The 25,436-nt window shown below is 33.7% G+C and overlaps 1 protein-coding gene across 7 annotated transcripts; it reads right to left on the bottom strand.

Moving 5' to 3' along the window:
- Positions 1–1,064: 1,064 nt before the first annotated feature.
- On the bottom strand, positions 1,065–6,636 carry LOC139857528 (uncharacterized). 7 transcript variants are annotated; one of them, XM_071846325.1, is made up of 16 exons: positions 6,498–6,636; positions 6,214–6,400; positions 5,830–5,884; positions 5,687–5,729; positions 5,396–5,476; positions 5,156–5,268; positions 4,983–5,048; positions 4,468–4,616; positions 4,208–4,292; positions 4,047–4,108; positions 3,684–3,788; positions 3,020–3,095; positions 2,715–2,827; positions 2,524–2,583; positions 2,163–2,308; positions 1,065–1,391 (listed from the first exon to the last, which is right to left on the bottom strand). In XM_071846325.1, the coding sequence occupies exons 1-15, from the start codon at positions 6,583–6,585 to the stop codon at positions 2,206–2,208; spliced, it is 1,386 nt and encodes a 461-aa protein (XP_071702426.1). In that variant the 5' UTR covers positions 6,586–6,636; the 3' UTR covers positions 1,065–1,391; positions 2,163–2,205. The 7 variants fall into 7 exon arrangements, 6 of the variants coding, with proteins under 6 accessions (XP_071702426.1, XP_071702428.1, XP_071702427.1 ...); XM_071846327.1 differs by having other exon boundaries at positions 3,048–3,090; XM_071846326.1 differs by having other exon boundaries at positions 5,833–5,884.
- Positions 6,637–25,436: the final 18,800 nt, after the last annotated feature.

Genomic DNA, 25,436 nt, shown 5'->3' with positions numbered 1-25,436 from the left:
CGTATTTTTGGTTCGGTTTGTTGCTTGTCCGTTTGGCCCAGCTTGGCTCGAATGTGGATAATGATTAGGATCTTTGTTTATAAGTTCCGAGCCTAGTCGTAAAACTGTTGTACTCTGGTGCGGCCTTTTCATCTTTCAATGAATTTGTGTCTAATATTCGTTATTTTAGTAATAAATAAAACTATTACATTATATTAGTAGGAGTGAATTATATGAATGGTCTTGTCTAAATTACATGAAATTAATCTTTTGAAAATTACAACAATAGTCCTTTTGTTTTTATAAAATTACACCAATTATCTTTATTTTTTAAAAATATTTCTGATCAATTCTGACTTATCTTAAGATTCACGTTAATAATTTTAAAACGGCAGCGGCGATGTTCTATTTGGGTACGTTGCAGGTTGGTCGAAAGTAATAATATGTTAAAATGACGTTAATTCTATAGATTCGAAAAGAAGTTAATACAAATTCATCAAACAATGAAGTAACAAACAAAATACGTATAATTTTATTATTTAGTTACTTTTGACACTTGATAGTCTAGGTTAGATGTTCTATGTAAAACATTTGATGAAAAACTTTAATTGCATTAGGAAGAAAAGTAAATGTTGCGTTTGATAAAACTGGATGATTTAGCGTTGAATGGTTTCAATTTAAATGATTCAAAGTATCTGAATTTTGATTCTGAATGAAAATAAGTTGTTTGATAGTCATAATGAATGAAGAATGTAAATTGGGTAAAATTACCTTATTAACGTGTTACATGAATACAAATTCAAAATACTTGTTTGTTAAGTGTCTTGGATATTACAGAAAATTTATGTGTCTCGATTTTTAAAAGAATGTTTTAACTTTGAATGAATTAGGCACCATATCTCATCAGAAGTCATAGACAACAGCTCGAGATGCTGAATGATTTAACATTCAATATATAACTATTTAATTAAGAGGTAAACAAACATACTAGTGTGAAAACGGAAGTTAATATTGGCAAAGAAGTCATTCGCTTGTATGTATTATGTTTTGCTTTAACTTGTCAGTTTATATCTAATGTGTTGTAATACAATTGGCAAATTTCTTTTTATTGTTCGGATCAAATAAATTAAAACTACTTAAGGTATTCATTTATTTGTTGGTCGAGTTTTTATTGTTTGGAGTATTAACTAATCCAACCAAAAATATCAATATCATTCAATCAAATACAAAGGATTAACTTACATTCTGGGTATAATCAGAGGGTCTACATACCACAAAACAACACCCTTACAACTTCATATGCAATACTTCAACTATCACACCCATCCATCCACCTTGGCATGACATTAGAGCACCAGTATTGAAGACCACGGTTCAAGTTCATTGTTCAAAGTTAGCATCTTTTAGAAACACTGAAGTGAAAAATGGAGAGGTGAATGTAAATGTATCGAGTTAAAACGAGTGCACAAGTAAAGCTTTCAACCAATAGAAAATACAGTAAAAAAACAAAGTTCAGCTACGTTTGGGACTTTGGGCCAGAACATCTACGCTTTCCACCCTTGCTCCATATGCTTTTACTTTAACATGTAAATAACCATATCTTCTAAAGGATAAAATCTTTAAATTCTAATATTCTATGAACATCAATCAATATGATTGTATCTTGTGGGCAAAATTTGTAGAAAGTTAACTTCAACTAGAGTGACACTTATAAAAATACGTATATAGAAAATTGGAAGTTTGGGGATAATACAAAAAAAAATATGGCCATTAATGAGAATTATGGTAATTTCCACCCCCAAAGAGTCTCTCTTCTGGTTAAAAAATAAACTTTTTTCTGACGGCGGTTAAGAGTCACCGACGGGGTCGGAACGTGATGTCGGAACTCACCCACCCGATCATTTCCTAGGACAATCTATTACAGTCCTACCGCACCTCAAGAGGAAACCCCCACGAGGAATCCATACGGGCATCGCGTGCGGTAAAACCCTCTCGGGTGAGGCTCGAACGCAAGACGTCCGAGACCTTTGAGGCCCATGAAATGGGCGGGTAACCCCAAGGGAAATATTTTAAAGCTCGTGGGGATCGAACCCCTGACCTCCGTTATGGGAAGTTAGCTCACCACGAATGAATCATGTTACATGGATAATTTCTATACCAAAATAAAACGAATCATGTTATACCTTCGGTTTTCATGAGTACCAAAAGTCTCGAAAACACACGCTTTTAAAATATGAAATCGCTCAACTGAGACCGGCTTTCAGCCTTATTGTGCTTAAAAATATATGCACTATCTTCCACACCCGCATTCAAACAATTCATCCTGTGCCTGTAATTCATTCAGAGGATTAGTAATGGACTTTGGAAACATTCTTTGTCAAACAAACAACTACATTTGTCCCAAAATCCAAGTTGACTTCATGTTGAAAGCTCATATTCAAACTCAGTACTTTGCTAGTTTCATATTAACAAATAGGACCAGAGAAGTTGAACTTTTGTTCACAAAGACCAGTAAAATCGTACTGCAAAAGTAACAAACCATACCAAGTAAAGTGATCTTCACAACAAATTGAGCCAGCGACGATTGAAATTCCCGCTGCTTTCCTGAAACGCCAGATATTAAAACGCACACACTATGACTAGTCAAGTCATTTCATGCTTAAAAATGTATATGATGAAAATAATAACGAAATGAACATGCAGTTGTATGAATTTTGATGAAGATGAAAGTATACCAGGTGGCATTACACATGTCATAGAATTTGTCAAATGCTTTATCGAAACAGAAATGACAAGCAAGGAGATCCTTGATATTAGTGACCTTACAGGTTGTTTTACAGCATTTAACCTATCACAATCATTCATTCATTAACCATCACAACACACAAACTTTAGAGCAAAAATCTATACACATATTGTATACAAAGCTAGAGATGATGTAATATTGTCAAAATGTTACCATGTACAATATCTATTAAAAAAGCATATTCGGTATACACAGATGCAAGTAAGTAACAAACTGTATGGAAAGAATACTTGCCAGGCGGTTGAGCTTAAAAGAGTAGTACTTGGTATGTGAAGGATGTGTATGTATATGCTCCATCAAGTGTCCTGCACTGTGAACCAACAACTTTGATTAGTATTATTGTAAGACAAAATATATTTAGGTGAAAGGAAAAAGATAGGTGATTGTGTGTCGGCCCAATCCCAGTTTCACCCATCCTATAAAACTACCCGATGTGACCCGCAACCTATTTTGCCGCACCTACAACTGAACAATTTTATTATGGAGTATAACATATCTGGTATTTGGCTTTATAAATGTGATTTTATAGTGATTATACAAAATTATACATAGTGTGAACAGAGAGGGTCGTAAATAGTTACGCATAGCCCGATTAGGCCGCGTACATCAGAGTAAAATACTCCATTTCCCGGGTACCTTACCTATATATATACAAGATCATACATGTGGTTAACACTAACTATTACAAGATTCACAAAACCTCTCAGGTTTAAAACTCATTAGCAACGCATCTTGCGGTTGGCTAGGGAAAGGGTTACGGGATAATCCGGTTAGGTCACATATCACCCTTCGCGGGTAACATGAACAGGGAACATCCATTTATGCATGTTGTTAACACCGAACAACCCCATAGGCAGATTGTTACAATGGAAAACTCTGATAAAAGTTAGTTACTTACCTATCACAAAAAGTTATTCTACAATCAAGGCACATGGCCAAACTAGAAAACCTATGGCATGAATTGCATTTGACTGCTGCAGACTGCTTTCCAATTTGGTGGCATCTGCACCAAAAAAGGAAAAAAAAAAATGTATAACGATCAATTTCATCTTATATTATATTTAATATTAATATAAAGAAAAAGTGCACATAGTTTTCCTTTCTCTAGTGTATGTACTTTTAAGTGCCTAAATTACCTGTTGTAATAGGAATAACAAGCTTACAACGTCACTAAGAGATGTGTGTAACTAATAAATATATCGTCAAGCAACAAATCGAGAGTATATAAATAAGCTAACGAAGTGGAATACATAATACTAACCTCTTGTATAGTTGAAGAAGATCCTTTGGTATAACACTTGAACCACTTGAAGATGTTGATGCCTAGATAGAAAAGAAGCATATTAATGAGGTCACTTATGATGATTTGCCTATAAACATTTTTAATTGAGAGCTCGAGATAGGTAAAGATAGAATTGGTACCCGGTAACCAGATACGAAAGATTTGGAATCTGATGTCATCACTGAACAATCTTCTGCAAGATGACCCGCCTTTTTACATTTCCAGCTAATATAATAAACACGGGGTGATAAAATATAGGCAGGATAAAGCATTGGGAGACATAAAAAGCACATATACATTGTTGTGATCCGCGTTGCTTTTCATTTCATGAATTCATAATTCGTTTGTTTCTCATGTGTGTGTGTGTGTGTGTGTTAATAAGTGGGGTGAAGATACCTACCATTGATAACAAGAGAGGCTAGATCTCCTTGTTGACCAGAGATGACGGTTGAAATCCCAAGTGTCACCTCCACTTTCAAAAATTTGCTCTGATGGGAATTTGGGTCGTACACATGATACCGAAACTAAATTTTGGTTGCTTCTAGTCCCCTACAAAGTTGTATTAATAATTAAAATGTTAATACTACCAGTTATTTTGGGTTCTACTTGACTAATCTGATAAGAGCAGGAAGCATCTTATTTTGTACAACTCCTCTTTATTACTATGAGAAACTAGGATATTTCATCATATTCGTTTACGTTTAAGGAACCAGATTCTAAACCTCACATAAAAGGTACAAACAATCAGTGAATGCATAGGGTGGGGACTATATGATAATATTTGTTAAAACTCTAAAAACAAATCATATTTTACTTCATAAAGTACTTTCTTCGTCATTAGTTTATGAAAAATAGATGGGCAGAATATAAAATAGGTAAAAAAAATATATATATATCAACGAATGTAGTTACTACCTGATAAATCTTAAGATTCTCCAAAAGCTCAGCTTTGCAATCCATGCTGCAAATATCATCATCTGTCTGCAAAACAATTGGTAGGAGCAAAAAGATAAGCTTTTTAACTTGAATATGCATGTCTATATTAACCACATTTAAAAAAAAAAAAATGGGTTATCCATCTAACCCACCTCATCACATATATATTCCCCGTATTTTCCGCAGACAACACATACAGGCTCCCCTGGAACAGGAAACCGCTGCTCATTTCTTTCAGTAACATCATCCGCAGTGTTCACGTGTCCTAAAAGAAAGTTTTAACGTGACAAAACACAACAGATTATTATAAAAACAGTAGCACAGACAAATATATCCTTACGTATCGTAGTATAGTAATAATACATATGCCTAAGAACGAAGTGAGTACCAACCAACATTATAAGAAGCCTTGCTTTTGCAGTTATCTATAGGCTTCTGGATGTCTTCACCTTGAGAGAAAGTACTAGTATCACCTGTATGTACCTCGATTATAAATTCAGATACATATGGAAGATATAGTGGTATAAATATTGATATTAGTAATATTTATAAATATATATAAACCTAAAAAAAAATTACCCCATACTGATACTAGTAGAAGGATCAGAGAGCAAATTTATAAAATGAAAACACATAAAGCTAAGGCTAACATGATTTTAGTTGATGGATGAACATGAACTTACTATCATAGCCAACTAATGGTGGTCCATATGAAGCCAAATTGTCCTGCAAGATTAATTAACAGGATTAATATATTACCGAGTAATTATTAAGTGATGTTAAGTTTTTAATATATCAACCATCATGAAAATGGAAATTAGAATACCACCAAGACATCATTAGTTAGTTCCTCAAATGGTATAATTGAGTTAGCTTCCTTCCTGTTTCGTACACACACAAAGAAATACACTAAACTTTAGACTATAAAGACTAAAAATGTGCTCCTTTAACCTCCCCTGTATAATCTGTTCATAATAGACTACGATCATTCCGGTATTATTACAATCACAAATTTATCCCCTATCAGGCTGTCATTTAGAAATTATATACCGAACCATGGTTAGAATAGTGATATAAATTATGTCTGGGACTATACTACTAGCATATTATATCATGCTATGATTATTACTACTATTCTAATAAATATAGTATAAGTAATGTTAACCGTAATACATATACATACTGTGTAATGAAAAATTGATAAAATGACCTAATTTTGTGAATATAATCAGAGTGAGACATGATAGGAGGAGGTTCATCATCATGTCCTGAATCCGGTAAAGGAGAAATCTTTGGTCTCTTGCGGCTTTTGTTGTTTGATTGTACGATTACTTTTTCTTTGCCGGAGTATGCTTCTGCCTCCGCCAGATTAGGGTTCCCGGTTGCATCATTATAAGCTGTAACATGTAATCAAACAAATTACTTTACTGAATTTATTATTATATTGGTAAATATAAATATACAGAATAAGTTTAACATGTTGGGGTTGGTTACCCTTTAGGTTTTGAAGCACAGAGTTAAGATCGAAGTCTTTGTTGTATGTAAAAGAAGGGTTCTTGTACAAGTTTGATCTCGTCCCCATTTCTTGTTTACTTACAATTGCAGTTGCAGGTTATACATTTTTCGCTTTTCCTTTTTTTTTTCAAATTTCATACTTAGCTCTTCACTAATCTTGTTTAATTATTACTAGGTATTTTCACTTATTACAAATTAATCACTGTTATAATTTCATATTGTATATGAAATATATGAAGGAAGATACTAATACGAAGGAAGATAGAAAAGATTAAATTCTTATTCAAGAATGGTGTACATATCCTTACAATTGAGTGAGAATTTATAATACTAAAAGTTAACTGTACATTACTCGTTTTCACAATCAATTATAGAGTAGGTGAAATAGTAATCAATAATTCATAATTTTACTGTGCATGATTATCAATCATCTCTATTCATCTGCATGCGTACAAAATGAGAATCCATCCATATCATAACACTCCCCCTTGGATGATAATTTTGTTTCGTTAGAGATCAACTAGTACTGCCTCGTTAAAAACCTTGCTAAAGAAAAATCCAGTGGGATAAAAACTTTAGTCAAGGGAAAAAGAGTGCAGTATAGAGTTGACTCCCCCTCAAGTAGACATTGCTGAGTCGTCACATCTTTTGAACTTGCCTCATGCCAATATTGTGAACGTGTGTTCTGAAAATAGTGGTTGACGGTGCTTTGGTATAAAGATCAGCAGAGTTGTTGATTGAACGTATCTCATTTTAATCTGGTTGTCTTTTACGAGATCTTGTTCATCTGAAACTGTATCATTTAAATCTTTTATGTACAAGTTTAACCCCTATGATTTGTCTACAGTCTCCTTCATGATTTGCTCAAACTCTTGTTTCAATTCTTATTCCCTTTCAGTCTTTTCCGAGCCTTACCAACATACCATTCTTTTCCATCAAACTTATGACTGTTTAGACCGTCTATGACTTTGGCGCCTCGTCAGCATTTATATTTTGTTCTGTCACTTTTGATACTCTTCTTTCATTTGTATTATGCAAGCTGCATTATCTTCATATATAGTTGTTGTTGAAGATAGTTGTTGGTCTTTTATAGCGTTCTAGTCCACAAGAATCAACAATGATTTTTGTCATTGATCTCAACCAAACACATTTTCTAGTAGTTTCATATAATGCAATCACTTCGTCATGATTTGATGATGTTGCAATAAGTGTTTGTTTTAAGAACGCCATGATTTTGTGGTACCCCCATTTAGGAATACATATCGAGTTTGAGATTTATCTTTACGAGGATTTGATGAATGACCTGCATATATATAATCAACCAAATCTTGTTTTGAAGCGTTAGAATAAAATAATTTTAAATCAGCAGTTCCTCAAGGGTATCAAAAATATCTGCTTGATCCCATTTCAATGTCTTTTTTGTAGGGGTTGAGCTGAACCTTGTCAACAAATTAACTGCAAAAGAAATGTCAGGTCTTGTACAATTTGTAAAATACATAATATCCCCAATTGCACTAAGATATGGAACTTCTGAACCAAGAAGATCTTCATGATCTTCTAGAGGATGAAATGGATCAGTATCAATATTGAGATCTAACAACCATAGGAGTACTTAATGGTTTTTATCTTTTCCATATTAAAATATTTTAAAAATCTTTTCGGTATAAGTTGTTTGATGTATAAGTAAGTTATTAGTCATATGCTCAATATGTAAATCAACGTATTACTTGATTTTTTTCCCATTTCAAAATCTTTCTCTAGAAGTTGAATGGCTTCATAGATTTCTTTATTTAAGATAATTGATATAAACAACTATGTTCACATATCTGAACATTGTTTTTATAAAACACACATGCAAATAAGTTTATATGTATACCCTTTTCTTATAAAGTAGTCATTTAATGGGTTATACCACATACGTCCCGATTGTATAAACCCATTTAAAAATCTTTGTGATTTAATGGAATACATTCCCTTGGGTTTTGCATTAGATGCTTATGATACCTTAAACCCTCCAGGTGAAATGTCCCGTTCTTATTGATTAAAAACGTTCCATATTAATTGATTTCGTTGCGAGGTTTTGACCTCTATATGAGACGTTTTTCAAAGACTGCATTCATTTTAAAACAAACCATAACCTTTATTTCATCAATAAAGGTTTAAAAAGCTTTACGTAGATTATCAAATAATGATAATCTAAAATATCCTGTTTACACACGACCATTACATAATGGTTTACAATACAAATATGTTACAACAAAATAAGTTTCTTGAATGCAGTTTTTACACAATATCATACAAGCATGGACTCCAAATCTTGTCCTTATTTAAGTATGCGACAGCGGAAGCTCTTAATAATCACCTGAGAATAAACATGCTTAAAACGTCAACAAAAATGTTGGTGAGTTATAGGTTTAACCTATATATATCAAATCATAATAATAGACCACAAGATTTCATATTTCAATACACATCCCATACATAGAGATAAAAATCATTCATATGGTGAACACCTGGTAACCGACATTAACAAGATGCATATATAAGAATATCCCCATCATTCCGGGAAACCCTTCGGATATGATATAAATTTCGAAGTACTAAAGCATCCGGTACTTTGGATGGGGTTTGTTAGGCCCAATAGATCTATCTTTAGGATTCGCGTCAATTAGGGTGTCTGTTCCCTAATTCTTAGATTACCAAACTTAATAAAAAGGGGCATATTCGATTTCGATAATTCAACCATAGAATGTAGTTTCACGTACTTGTGTCTACTTTGTAAATCATTTATAAAACCTGCATGTATTCTCATCCCAAAAATATTAGATTTTAAAAGTGGGACTATAACTCACTTTCACAGATTTTTACTTCGTCGGGAAGTAAGACTTGGCCACTGGTTGATTCACGAACCTATAACAATATATACATATATATCAAAGTATGTTCAAAATATATTTACAACACTTTTAATATATTTTGATGTTTTAAGTTTATTAAGTCAGCTGTCCTCGTTAGTAACCTACAACTAGTTGTCCACAGTTAGATGTACAGAAATAAATCGATAAATATTATCTTGAATCAATCCACGACCCAGTGTATACGTATCTCAGTATTGATCACAACTCAAACTATATATATTTTGGAATCAACCTCAACCCTGTATAGCTAACTCCAACATTCACATATAGAGTGTCTATGGTTGTTCCGAAATATATATAGATGTGTCGACATGATAGGTCAAAACATTGTATACGTGTCTATGGTATCTCAAGATTACATAATATACAATACAAGTTGATTAAGTTATGGTTGGAATAGATTTGTTACCAATTTTCACGTAGCTAAAATGAGAAAAATTATCCAATCTTGTTTTACCCATAACTTCTTCATTTTAAATCCGTTTTGAGTGAATCAAATTGCTATGGTTTCATATTGAACTCTATTTTATGAATCTAAACAGAAAAGTATAGGTTTATAGTCGGAAAAATAAGTTACAAGTCGTTTTTGTAAAGGTAGTCATTTCAGTCGAAAGAACGACGTCTAGATGACCATTTTAGAAAACATACTTCCACTTTGAGTTTAATCATAATTTTTGGATATAGTTTCATGTTCATAATAAAAATCATTTTCTCAGAATAACAACTTTAAAATCAAAGTTTATCATAGTTTTTAATTAACTAACCCAAAACAGCCCGCGGTGTTACTACGACGGCATAAATCCGGTTTTACGGTGTTTTTCGTGTTTCCAGGTTTTAAATCATTAAGTTAGCATATCATATAGATATAGAACATGTGTTTAGTTGATTTTAAAAGTCAAGTTAGAAGGATTAACTTTTGTTTGCGAACAAGTTTAGAATTAACTAAACTATGTTCTAGTGATTACAAGTTTAAACCTTCGAATAAGATAGCTTTATATGTATGAATCGAATGATGTTATGAACATCATTACTACCTTAAGTTCCTTGGATAAACCTACTGGAAAAGAGAAAAATAGATCTAGCTTCAATGGATCCTTGGATGGCTCGAAGTTCTTGAAGCAGAATCATGACACGAAAACAAGTTCAAGTAAGATCATCACTTGAAATAAGATTGTTATAGTTATAGAAATTGAACCAAAGTTTGAATATGATTATTACCTTGTATTAGAATGATAACCTACTGTAAGAAACAAAGATTTCTTGAGGTTGGATGATCACCTTACAAGATTGGAAGTGAGCTAGCAAACTCGAAAGTATTCTTGATTTTATGAAACTAGAACTTTTGGAATTTATGAAGAACACTTAGAACTTGAAGGTAGAACTTGAGAGAGATCAATTAGATGAAGAAAATTGAAGAATGAAAGTGTTTGTAGGTGTTTTTGGTCGTTGGTGTATGGATTAGATATAAAGGATATGTAATTTTGTTTTCATGTAAATAAGTCATGAATGATTACTCATATTTTTGTAATTTTATGAGATATTTCATGCTAGTTGCCAAATGATGGTTCCCACATATGTTAGGTGACTCACATGGGCTGCTAAGAGCTGATCATTGGAGTGTATATACCAATAGTACATACATCTAAAAGCTGTGTATTGTACGAGTACGAATACGGGTGCATACGAGTAGAATTGTTGATGAAACTGAACGAGGATGTAATTGTAAGCATTTTTGTTAAGTAGAAGTATTTTGATAAGTGTATTTAAGTCTTTCAAAAGTGTATAAATCCATATTAAAACACTACATGTATATACATTTTAACTGAGTCGTTAAGTCATCGTTAGTCGTTACATGTAAGTGTTGTTTTGAAACCTTTAGGTTAACGATCTTGTTAAATGTTGTTAACCCAATGTTTATAATATCAAATGAGATTTTAAATTATTATATTATCATGATATTATCATGTATGAATATCTCTTAATATGATATATATATACATTATATGTCTTTACAACGATAATCGTTACATATATGTCTCGTTTAAAAATCATTAAGTTAGTAGTCTTGTTTTTACATATGTAGTTCATTGTTAATATACTTAATGATATGTTTACTTATCATAGTATCATGTTAACTATATATATATATCCATATATATGTCATCATATAGTTTTTACAAGTTTTAACGTTCGTGAATCACCGGTCAACTTGGGTGGTCAATTGTCTATATGAAACATATTTCAATTAATCAAGTCTTAACAAGTTTGATTGCTTAACATGTTGGAAACATTTAATCATGTAAATATCAATCTCAATTAATATATATAAACATGGAAAAGTTCGGGTCACTACAGTACCTACCCGTTAAATAAATTTCGTCCCGAAATTTTAAGCTGTTGAAGGTGTTGACGAATCTTCTGGAAATAGATGCGGGTATTTCTTCTTCATCTGATCTTCACGCTCCCAGGTGAACTCGGGTCCTCTACGAGCATTCCATCGAACCTTAACAATTGGTATCTTGTTTTGCTTAAGTCTTTTAACCTCACGATCCATTATTTCGACGGGTTCTTCGATGAATTGAAGTTTTTCGTTGATTTGGATTTCATCTAACGGAATAGTGAGATCTTCTTTAGCAAAACATTTCTTTAAATTCGAGACGTGGAAAGTGTTATGTACAGCCGCGAGTTGTTGAGGTAACTCTAGTCGGTAAGCTACTGGTCCGATACGATCAATAATCTTGAATGGTCCAATATACCTTGGATTTAATTTCCCTCGTTTACCAAATCGAACAACGCCTTTCCAAGGTGAAACTTTAAGCATGACCATCTCTCCAATTTCAAATTCTATATCTTTTCTTTTAATGTCAGCGTAGCTCTTTTGTCGACTTTGGGCGGTTTTCAACCGTTGTTGAATTTGGATGATCTTCTCGGTAGTTTCTTGTATAATCTCCGGACCCGTAATCTGTCTATCCCCCACTTCACTCCAACAAATCGGAGACCTGCACTTTCTACCATAAAGTGCTTCAAACGGCGCCATCTCAATGCTTGAATGGTAGCTGTTGTTGTAGGAAAATTCTGCTAACGCTAGATGTCGATCCCAACTGTTTCCGAAATCAATAACACATGCTCGTAGCATGTCTTCAAGCGTTTGTATCGTCCTTTCGCTCTGCCCATCAGTTTGTGGATGATAGGCAGTACTCATGTCTAGACGAGTTCCTAATGCTTGCTGTAATGTCTGCCAGAATCTTGAAATAAATCTGCCATCCCTATCAGAGATAATAGAGATTGGTATTCCATGTCTGGAGATGACTTCTTTCAAATACAGTCGTGCTAACTTCTCCATCTTGTCATCTTCTCTTATTGGCAAGAAGTGTGCTGATTTGGTGAGACGGTCAACTATTACCCAAATAGTATCAAAACCACTTGCAGTCCTTGGCAATTTAGTGATGAAATCCATGGTAATGTTTTCCCATTTCCATTCCGGGATTTCGGGTTGTTGAAGTAGACCTGATGGTTTCTGATGCTCAGCTTTGACCTTAGAACACGTCAAACATTCTCCTACGTATTTAGCAACATTGGCTTTCATACCCGGCCACCAAAAATGTTTCTTGAGATCCTTGTACATCTTCCCCGTTCCAGGATGTATTGAGTATCTGGTTTTATGAGCTTCTCTAAGTACCATTTCTCTCATATCTCCAAATTTTGGTACCCAAATCCTTTCAGCCCTATACCGGGTTCCGTCTTCCCGAATATTAAGATGCTTCTCCGATCCTTTGGGTATTTCATCCTTTAAATTTCCCTCTTTTAAAACTCCTTGTTGCGCCTCCTTTATTTGAGTAGTAATGTTATTATGAATCATTATATTCATAGATTTTACTCGAATGGGTTCTCTGTCCTTCCTGCTCAAGGCATCGGCTACCACATTTGCCTTCCCCGGGTGGTAACGAATCTCAAAGTCGTAATCATTCAATAATTCAATCCACCTACGCTGCCTCATATTCAGTTGTTTCTGATTAAATATGTGTTGAAGACTTTTGTGGTCGGTATATATAATACTTTTGACCCCATATAAGTAGTGCCTCCAAGTCTTTAATGCAAAAACAACCGCGCCTAATTCCAAATCATGCGTCGTATAATTTTGTTCGTGAATCTTCAATTGTCTAGACGCATAAGCAATCACCTTCGTTCGTTGCATTAATACACAACCGAGACCTTGCTTTGATGCATCACAATAAATCACAAAATCATCATTCCCTTCAGGCAATGACAATATAGGTGCCGTAGTTAGCTTTTTCTTCAATAACTGAAACGCTTTCTCTTGTTCATCATTCCATTCAAATTTCTTCCCTTTATGCGTTAATGCAGTCAAGGGTTTTGCTATTCTGGAAAAGTCTTGGATGAACCTTCTGTAGTAACCAGCTAGTCCTAAAAACTGGCGTATGTGTTTCGGAGTTTTCGGGGTTTCCCACTTTTCAACAGTTTCTATCTTTGCTGGATCCACCTTAATACCTTCTTTGTTCACTATGTGACCGAGGAATTGAACTTCTTCCAACCAAAATGCACACTTTGAAAACTTAGCGTACAATTCTTCCTTCCTCAATACTTCTAACACCTTTCTCAAATGTTCACCTTGTTCTTGGTCATTCTTTGAGTAAATAAGTATGTCATCAATGAAAACAATGACAAACTTGTCAAGGTATGGTCCACACACTCGGTTCATAAGGTCCATGAACACAGCTGGTGCATTAGTTAAACCAAACGGCATGACCATAAACTCGTAATGACCGTAACGTGTTCTGAAAGCAGTCTTTGGAATATCATCTTCTTTCACCCGCATTTGATGATACCCGGAACGTAAGTCAATCTTTGAATAAACAGACGAGCCTTGTAGTTGATCAAATAAGTCATCGATTCTCGGTAGTGGGTAGCGGTTCTTGATGGTAAGTTTGTTCAACTCTCGGTAGTCGATACACAACCTGAATGTACCATCTTTCTTCTTGACAAACAAAACAGGAGCTCCCCACGGTGATGTGCTTGGTCGAATGAAACCACGCTCTAAAAGTTCTTGTAATTGGCTTTGTAGTTCTTTCATCTCGCTGGGTGCGAGTCTGTAAGGAGCACGAGCTATTGGTGCAGCTCCTGGTACAAGATCTATTTGAAATTCAACGGATCGATGTGGGGGTAATCCCGGTAATTCTTTCGGAAATACATCAGGAAATTCTTTTGCGACGGGAACATCATTGATGCTCTTTTCTTCAGTTTGTACTTTCTCGACGTGTGCTAGAACAGCATAGCAACCTTTTCTTATTAGTTTTTGTGCCTTCAAATTACTAATAAGATGTAGCTTCGTGTTGCCCTTTTCTCCGTACACCATTAAGGGTTTTCCTTTTTCTCGTATAATGCGAATTGCATTTTTGTAACAAACGATCTCCGCTTTCACTTCTTTCAACCAGTCCATACCGATTATCACATCAAAACTCCCTAACTCTACTGGTATCAAATCAATCTTAAATGTTTCGCTAACCAGTTTAATTTCTCGATTCAGACATATATTATCTGCTGAAATTAATTTACCATTTGCTAATTCGAGTAAAAATTTACTATCCAAAGGCGTCAATGGACAACTTAATTTAGCACAAAAATCTCTACTCATATAGCTTCTATCCGCACCCGAATCAAATAAAACGTAAGCAGATTTATTGTCAATAAGAAATGTACCCGTAACAAGCTCCGGGTCTTCCTGTGCCTCTGCCGCATTAATATTGAAAACTCTTCCACGGCCTTGTCCATTCGTGTTCTCCTGGTTCGGGCAATTTCTAATAATGTGGCCCGGTTTTCCACATTTATAACAAACTACATTGGCATAACTTGCTCCGACACTACTTGCTCCGCCATTACTCGTTCCGACACCATTTGTTCCTTTCGTTCTATTAACCCCTGGTCCGTAGACCTCACACTTTGCCGCGCTATGACCATTTCTTTTACACTTGTTGCAAAATTTGGTGCAGAACCCCGAGTGATTCTTTTCACACCTTTGGCATAGCTGCTTCTGATTGTTGTTGTTGTTGCGGTTATTATTGTTGTTGGGATGATTGTTGTAGTTGCTGTTGTTGTTGTTGTTGTTGTTGTTGTTGTTGTTGGGCCATTTGTTGTAGTTGCGATTGATGTTGCGATTGTTGGGATAATTGTTGCGATTATTGTTGTAATTGCTGTTGTTGTTGTATTGGTGATTCTTATCACCGTTTTCCTCCCACTTTCTTTTGACTTGCTTCACATTGGCCTCTTCAGCAGTCTGTTCTTTAATTCTTTCTTCAATTTGGTTCACGAGTTTGTGAGCCATTCTACATGCCTGTTGTATGGAGGCGGGCTCGTGTGAACTTATATCTTCTTGGATTCTTTCCGGTAATCCTTTCACAAACGCGTCGATCTTCTCTTCCTCATCTTCGAATGCTCCCGGACACAATAGGCACAATTCTGTGAATCGTCTTTCGTACGTGGTAATATCAAATCCTTGGGTTCGTAACCCTCTAAGTTCTGTCTTGAGCTTATTGACCTCGGTTCTGGGACGGTACTTCTCGTTCATCAAGTGCTTGAATGCTGACCACGGTAGTGCGTACGCATCGTCTTGTCCCACTTGCTCTAGATAGGTATTCCACCATGTTAACGCATAACCTGTGAAGGTATGCGTAGCGTACTTTACTTTGTCCTCTTCAGTACACTTACTTATGGCAAACACCGATTCGACCTTCTCGGTCCACCGTTTCAATCCGATCGGTCCTTCGGTTCCATCAAATTCCAAAGGTTTGCAGGCAGTGAATTCTTTGTAGGTGCATCCTACACGATTTCCTGTACTGCTAGATCCAAGGTTATTGTTGGTATGTTGCGCAGCCTGTACTGCGGCTATGTTTGAAGCTAGAAAAGTACGGAATTCCTCTTCATTCATATTCACGGTGTGTCGAGTAGTCGGTGCCATTTCCTTCAAAATAGTTAAATGGAACAAGTTAATCATACAGAATATTAAGAGTAGTTAATAGTATTTCGTAGCATAATATGAACTCATTTATAAAAGCTTTTTCTTCATATTAGCGTTTTATAAGTTTAAATTCGGGTAGTACCTACCCGTTAAGTTCATACTTAGTAGCTAATATACAATTCAACTACTACAATTCTATATGAAAAACTGATTATAATAATATTTTGCGTTCAAACTTTTATACAATATTTTACAAACTTACAATACAGCTTATTTTACATAAAGCATGAAATATAGCACACAATAACTTTGATACAAGATAGTTGTGAAGATAATTCTAGCTAGTACACAAGTCGTTCAGCAAAGGCAATAAAGACACGTAATTCATACGTCCAGAAACAAGTCATGCATTCTGGTTTTACTAGGACTACTTCCCATCCTTGGTCTTGTGCAACATAACCGTTATGGCCGTTGATAAGACAACGTGTTGTAACGTCGTCAAAGGGACGAGGGTTACGTAATGTCCAACAGTCCCGTAATAATCTAAAAACCTCATTTCTTACCCCAATTACCGACTCCGTCACTTGTGGAAACGTTTTGTTTAATAGTTGTAGCCCGATGTTCTTGTTCTCACTTTGGTGAGAAGCGAACATTACTAATCCGTAAGCATAACATGCTTCTTTATGTTGCATGTTAGCCGCTTTTTCTAAATCACGAAGTCCAATATTCGGATATATTGAGTCAAAATAATTTCTTAACCCGTTGCGTAAAATAGCATTTGGGTTCCCCGCAATATATGCGTCAAAGTAAACACATCGTAACTTATGGGTTTCCCAATGTGATATCCCCCATCTTTCAAACGAAAGTCTCTTATAAACCAAGACATTCTTGGAACGTTCTTCGAATGTCTTACAAACTGATCTCGCCTTAAATAGTTGTGCCGAGGAATTCTGGCCGACTCTAGACAAGATTTCATCAATCATGTCTCCGGGTAGGTCTCTTAAAATATTAGGTTGTCTATCCATTTTGTGTTTTTAAACTGTAAAATAGACAAGAGTTAGATTCATAAAAAAATACTTATTAATACAAGCAATTTTTACATATATCATAAAGCATAAGAACACTATATTACATATATTACACCACACGAATACAACTATCTTATTCCGACTCGCTCATTTCTTCTTCTTCGGTTTTTGTTCGTTTTGCCAAGTTTCTAGGGATATATGTTGTTCCCCTAATACGATCCGTCGTTGTCCACATTGGTTTAGAAAAACCTGGTGGTTTAGAGGTTCCCGGGTCATTGTTACAACTTAAGGACTTCGGGCGTTGACGATACATATAAAGTTCATCGGGGTTGGAATTAGATTTCTCTATTTTTATGCCCTTTCCCTTATTATTTTCTTTTGCCTTTTTAAATTCAGTTGGGGTAATTTCTATAACATCATCGGAATTCTCGTCGGAATCCGATTCATCGGAGAATTGGTAATCCTCCCAATATTTTGCTTCCTTGGCGGAAACACCATTGACCATAATTAACCTTGGTCGGTTGGTTGAGGATTTTCATTTACTTAACCGTTTTATTATTTCCCCCACCGGTTCTATTTCTTCATCCGGTTCCGATTCTTCTTCCGGTTCCGATTTTTCTTCCGGTTCCGACTCTTCTTCCGGTTCCTCTTCAGGAACTTGTGAATCAGTCCACGAATCATTCCAATTTACATTTGACTCTTCATTATTATTAGGTGAGTCAATGGGACTTGTTCTAGAGGTAGACATCTATCACATAATATCAAACGCGTTAAGAGATTAATATATCACATAATATTCACATGTTAAAAATATATAGTTTCCAACAAAATTTGTTAAGCAATCATTTTTCAAGTAAACACGGTCGAAGTCCAGACTCACTAATGCATCCTAACAAACTCGATAAGACACACTAATGAAAAATTCTGGTTCTCTAAGACCAACGCTCGGATACCAACTGAAATGTCCCGTTCTTATTGATTAAAAACGTTCCATATTAATTGATTTCGTTGCGAGGTTTTGACCTCTATATGAGACGTTTTTCAAAGACTGCATTCATTTTAAAACAAACCATAACCTTTATTTCATCAATAAAGGTTTAAAAAGCTTTACGTAGATTATCAAATAATGATAATCTAAAATATCCTGTTTACACACGACCATTACATAATGGTTTACAATACAAATATGTTACAACAAAATAAGTTTCTTGAATGCAGTTTTTACACAATATCATACAAGCATGGACTCCAAATCTTGTCCTTATTTAAGTATGCGACAGCGGAAGCTCTTAATAATCACCTGAGAATAAACATGCTTAAAACGTCAACAAAAATGTTGGTGAGTTATAGGTTTAACCTATATATATCAAATCATAATAATAGACCACAAGATTTCATATTTCAATACACATCCCATACATAGAGATAAAAATCATTCATATGGTGAACACCTGGTAACCGACATTAACAAGATGCATATATAAGAATATCCCCATCATTCCGGGAAACCCTTCGGATATGATATAAATTTCGAAGTACTAAAGCATCCGGTACTTTGGATGGGGTTTGTTAGGCCCAATAGATCTATCTTTAGGATTCGCGTCAATTAGGGTGTCTGTTCCCTAATTCTTAGATTACCAGACTTAATAAAAAGGGGCATATTCGATTTCGATAATTCAACCATAGAATGTAGTTTCACGTACTTGTGTCTACTTTGTAAATCATTTATAAAACCTGCATGTATTCTCATCCCAAAAATATTAGATTTTAAAAGTGGGACTATAACTCACTTTCACAGATTTTTACTTCGTCGGGAAGTAAGACTTGGCCACTGGTTGATTCACGAACCTATAACAATATATACATATATATCAAAGTATGTTCAAAATATATTTACAACACTTTTAATATATTTTGATGTTTTAAGTTTATTAAGTCAGCTGTCCTCGTTAGTAACCTACAACTAGTTGTCCACAGTTAGATGTACAGAAATAAATCGATAAATATTATCTTGAATCAATCCACGACCCAGTGTATACGTATCTCAGTATTGATCACAACTCAAACTATATATATTTTGGAATCAACCTCAACCCTGTATAGCTAACTCCAACATTCACATATAGAGTGTCTATGGTTGTTCCGAAATATATATAGATGTGTCGACATGATAGGTCAAAACATTGTATACGTGTCTATGGTATCTCAAGATTACATAATATACAATACAAGTTGATTAAGTTATGGTTGGAATAGATTTGTTACCAATTTTCACGTAGCTAAAATGAGAAAAATTATCCAATCTTGTTTTACCCATAACTTCTTCATTTTAAATCCGTTTTGAGTGAATCAAATTGCTATGGTTTCATATTGAACTCTATTTTATGAATCTAAATAGAAAAGTATAGGTTTATAGTCGGAAAAATAAGTTACAAGTCGTTTTTGTAAAGGTAGTCATTTCAGTCGAAAGAACGACGTCTAGATGACCATTTTAGAAAACATACTTCCACTTTGAGTTTAATCATAATTTTTGGATATAGTTTCATGTTCATAATAAAAATCATTTTCTCAGAATAACAACTTTAAAATCAAAGTTTATCATAGTTTTTAATTAACTAACCCAAAACAGCCCGCGGTGTTACTACGACGGCGTAAATCCGGTTTTACGGTGTTTTTCGTGTTTCCAGGTTTTAAATCATTAAGTTAGCATATCATATAGATATAGAACATGTGTTTAGTTGATTTTAAAAGTCAAGTTAGAAGGATTAACTTTTGTTTGCGAACAAGTTTAGAATTAACTAAACTATGTTCTAGTGATTACAAGTTTAAACCTTCGAATAAGATAGCTTTATATGTATGAATCGAATGATGTTATGAACATCATTACTACCTTAAGTTCCTTGGATAAACCTACTGGAAAAGAGAAAAATAGATCTAGCTTCAATGGATCCTTGGATGGCTCGAAGTTCTTGAAGCAGAATCATGACACGAAAACAAGTTCAAGTAAGATCATCACTTGAAATAAGATTGTTATAGTTATAGAAATTGAACCAAAGTTTGAATATGATTATTACCTTGTATTAGAATGATAACCTACTGTAAGAAACAAAGATTTCTTGAGGTTGGATGATCACCTTACAAGATTGGAAGTGAGCTAGCAAACTCGAAAGTATTCTTGATTTTATGAAACTAGAACTTTTGGAATTTATGAAGAACACTTAGAACTTGAAGGTAGAACTTGAGAGAGATCAATTAGATGAATAAAATTGAAGAATGAAAGTGTTTGTAGGTGTTTTTGGTCGTTGGTGTATGGATTAGATATAAAGGATATGTAATTTTGTTTTCATGTAAATAAGTCATGAATGATTACTCATATTTTTGTAATTTTATGAGATATTTCATGCTAGTTGCCAAATGATGGTTCCCACATGTGTTAGGTGACTCACATGGGCTGCTAAGAGCTGATCATTGGAGTGTATATACCAATAGTACATACATCTAAAAGCTGTGTATTGTACGAGTACGAATACGGGTGCATACGAGTAGAATTGTTGATGAAACTGAACGAGGATGTAATTGTAAGCATTTTTGTTAAGTAGAAGTATTTTGATAAGTGTATTTAAGTCTTTCAAAAGTGTATAAATCCATATTAAAACACTACATGTATATACATTTTAACTGAGTCGTTAAGTCATCGTTAGTCGTTACATGTAAGTGTTGTTTTGAAACCTTTAGGTTAACGATCTTGTTAAATGTTGTTAACCCAATGTTTATAATATCAAATGAGATTTTAAATTATTATATTATCATGATATTATCATGTATGAATATCTCTTAATATGATATATATATACATTATATGTCTTTACAACGATAATCGTTACATATATGTCTCGTTTAAAAATCATTAAGTTAGTAGTCTTGTTTTTACATATGTAGTTCATTGTTAATATACTTAATGATATGTTTACTTATCATAGTTTCATGTTAACTATATATATATATCCATATATATGTCATCATATAGTTTTTACAAGTTTTAACGTTCGTGAATCACCGGTCAACTTGGGTGGTCAATTGTCTATATGAAACATATTTCAATTAATCAAGTCTTAACAAGTTTGATTGCTTAACATGTTGGAAACATTTAATCATGTAAATATCAATCTCAATTAATATATATAATCATGGAAAAGTTCGGGTCACTACACCAGGTATATTCATATATATATATCACTATCAAGTGATCCATATAGATAAGTAGTAACAACATCCATGAGATGCATTTAAGTAACTACCAGGTTGATTAGTTATCTAATAAGTAATTGTATCCATTACAGGAGGATAAGTTTTCCTCATAATTCATTTCTGGTCTTTGTGGAAAATCTTGAGTTACAAGTCTAGTTTTTCCTTGTAACTTCATTTGCACATTTCTTTTTCGGATAAAAATTCATTTGTATTTCATACGTTTCACATCTTTAAAAATGATAACGACTGATCCGAAAACTTTTCTTTTATTGAGCGATTCTAATTCAGCTCGTATTGCTCCTTTCAATTGAGCTCAGTCATGTCTATTTTGACACTCAATGACAAATTTGGTTCTAGATCATCATCTTTATTCATGATGTCATTATATGAAAAATTCTCATCAATATTATTCATTCCGTTTCGGTTTCATAATATTGCATAATTTATTGCAATTTCTGTAGTCATTATCAATATCCTCTGCAGAAGGAGTATTGATATTTGGTTCTTATTGAACACTTTACTTTACCTCATTATCAGCTGATTTTCTTTTCGAGGATTTTTTATCTTCGGAACCAATTGATCTTCCACGTTTCATGCGTGGCAAAGACTCAAGAGTGACATTATTGCCAGCTTTTGGAATTTCAGTTCGAGCTGGAACATTTACTGCTATTATATATGATTTAGTCACTCTTTTTGTATCTTTAAATGCATCACGTAATCGATTTGCAAGTATATGCATTATTTTTGAACTTTCGTTTCGCATTCTTTTGTGCGAGTATCAATATACCTTGATTGATGTTCACATCATGAAACATCATCTTATTTATATTTCATTTCTCCCCCTAATCTAGGGAACAATATTTCATTAAAATGACAATCAGCAAAATGTGTTGTAATAACATCACCCGTCATGGGTTCAATATATCTTATGATTGAAGATGTTTCATATCCAACATACATTCACATCCTCCTTTGAGGACCCATTTTAATGCGTTGTGGTGGTACAACTAGAACATACACTGTACAACCAAATATTCTAAGGTGGAAAATATTTGGCTCTCGACCAAAATTAAGTTGATAATGGAGAATACTTATGACTTGCACTTGGTTTAATGCGAATTAATATCGCATCATGTAAATTTACATGTCCCCATATAAATATTGAGAGTTTTGTACTCATTACCAACTGTCTAGTTATTAGCTGCAAGCGTTTATCTATTGATTCAGCTAAACCAATTTTGTGTATGCACATGAGCAACTGGATGTTCAACAACAATCCCTGAAGACATATAATAATCATTAAATGTTTGAGATGTTAACTCACCAGCATTATCAAGCCTCATCCTTTTAATGGTGTAATCAGAATAACGTGTTCTTAATTTAATAATTTGTGCAAGAAACTTTGCAAATGCCATATTATGGCTTGATAACACACAAACATGAGACCATCCGCTAGATGCGTCTATTAGAACCATGAAATATCAAAATGGTCCACATGATGGATGAATTGGTCTATATATATAACCTTGAATTCTTTCAAGAAACATTGGTGATTCTTTCTCAATATTCTTTTCATTAATCACCATATGTGCTTTTCATTAATCACCATATGTGCTTTTCATTAATCACCATATGTGCTTTTTCATTAATCACCATATGCGCTTTTCATCATATATCCTTTTCACCATATGCGCTTTTAATCATATGCGTTGTGCTTTTCATCATATGCACTTTTCATCATATGCGCTTTTTTTATCATATGCGCTTTTGTTATTTTTTATAATTATGAAATGAAATTAATTGAAATACTTAATTATTTCAATCTGAATCTACTACGAAGTTTTTTTTTTTTTTTAGTTTTTGAGTGGGGTAAACCAATTAAGATGTTTCATTACCATAACATACATTTTAGATATCACAATAACAAAATTAATGAATGAAAATCAAAACTGGTCAATCTTTCGTAAGAATGGTAAGGTATCAATACGTATATTTGAAGCTAACACACATAAAACCAAAACGAAAGTGACAATGATTCAAGCATGGGACGTGGAGTACGTTATTTCTAAACTTAGTCGATGGATGACTCACAGTGGAGTGATCACTTCGTCTTCATCCACGTCTTCACCGTCATGGGTAATGGTCCCACCACGATCAAGGTGAAGGTTTGTTTAAGTAAACATGAATTTAATGTGATTTTTTAGTATGTTTTGTGTTACTATATAAATAAATTTGAGATAATTATATGTGCACGGGTGTGTTTTGTATGACCCTATAGATAAATTTGACAAATAATTAGTTTTAACAAATTCTTGGTTAGTAGAAAAAAAATTTAATCGGACAAAAATGCCATTCTCATTGTTTTGGATTTATTGTAGTTGATGAGACACCTATTTGAGAAATTATTTTTCACTTGCTGTAAATCTTTATTATTATTGATAGAATTTCGGTGCCCACAATAATTTAAATAATACCCCGTAACATCAACTTTTGATAAAGGAATCGAGTGGGTACAACAACCCTCATAACCCCTTTTAAATTATTTAGCAAGCGTACTCCAAACAATCAATTAAATCTGTTTTCTAAATCCCTAAATAATCAAGTGGATTATTCACCTTAGGAATTTTTGACTATAGTATTCTATCACCTCCCACTTGCATAACTTTTTGGCACAATCTCCCCAGTAACCCTGTGACTCTGTCACCTCAATTTGACTTTATATTTTCTCATTCAATATCTTAATACTATGTAATTGTTCTTTTTATTTTGTGTGTGAAATGGATCCCACATGGGTCTCACCGTCGTCATCAGTAAACAGTTGGTTTGGTTTTTTTTTTTTTTTAATTGAATGAAAGTCATACTAACAAATACTGAGTAATTTACAAACATAGTACTTGTATAAAACAAAAGAAAATTATAAATATCAAATAATCTCACACTAATTTTCTAATAGAAAACATCTACTTTCTCCGTTTAATAGTTCAATCACAAATACAAATTATAAGATGGGCTTATTTAATTTAGTGCAATTAAATAAACAAATTAAATGGGCTTATTTTAATTAAGGTTACTTAAAAACATTTTAAAATTCCTACTTGTGTGTGATGGAATATACGTACAAGATATATGATTAAAATTGGCCGCTTGATTTATGGATTTTGTTGAACATGACAACCACAAAAATACAAATATGATTAAGGGGTTGTTGAATTGTTTTGTATATATACCACATCATCATTATCACAAAAGTAATAGTTTTATTTTCTTGATTATATTTTGTGGTTCAACACAATAGAACTAAGAAAGCGTTTCACTGATTTGGCATAAATTTACAAAGTCAAAAAGGAGTTCTTTTTGTTGTTGCTGTTATTATCTCAAGAAAGAAGATGAGAAACAAAAGCTAGATCAAACAAGTTGGTTTTGATCGTTTGATTATAACGTGTTATAATTTCAACGAAACAGGAATAGTAATACGGTTCCATAAACGTTTTCAAGGTGGTGGATTATGGTGCTTAAATGGGTCGGACAGAAATATATAGCATTCATTTACGGCGTTGGAGGTTTGATAAAAGTAATGGTATTCGAACAGAAAAAAAAAAAGAAAGGTTTGTGTTCTTACATGTATGTAAATTTTAATATCTCCCTTTTTTAACTATCCCTCTCAAAACAGGTTCATTTTATGATCGTTGTAAAGTCTTGGTTTTCTTGTTAATTAATTAATTCAAAGTAATTTAAAATAACGTCAACAATT

The sequence above is a fragment of the Rutidosis leptorrhynchoides genome, chromosome 7, assembly GCF_046630445.1.
Source record: "Rutidosis leptorrhynchoides isolate AG116_Rl617_1_P2 chromosome 7, CSIRO_AGI_Rlap_v1, whole genome shotgun sequence".
Classification (NCBI taxonomy): domain Eukaryota; kingdom Viridiplantae; phylum Streptophyta; class Magnoliopsida; order Asterales; family Asteraceae; genus Rutidosis; species Rutidosis leptorrhynchoides.
The sequence above is the reverse complement of the archived record's forward strand: the minus strand, read 5'-3'. Positions and strand labels throughout refer to the sequence as shown.

Excerpts from the sequence above, each read along its gene's own strand:
- LOC139857528 (XM_071846325.1), bottom strand. The coding sequence starts at position 6,585 with ATGGGGACGAGATCAAACTTGTACAAGAACCCTTCTTTTACATACAAC. Across the intron at positions 3,096-3,683 it reads AGAATAACTTTTTGTGATAG|TGCAGGACACTTGATGGAGC; the intron begins GTAAGTAACTAA and ends GTTGGTTCACAG. Across the intron at positions 2,309-2,523 it reads TGTGAAGATCACTTTACTTG|GCACAGGATGAATTGTTTGA; the intron begins GTATGGTTTGTT and ends AATGAATTACAG.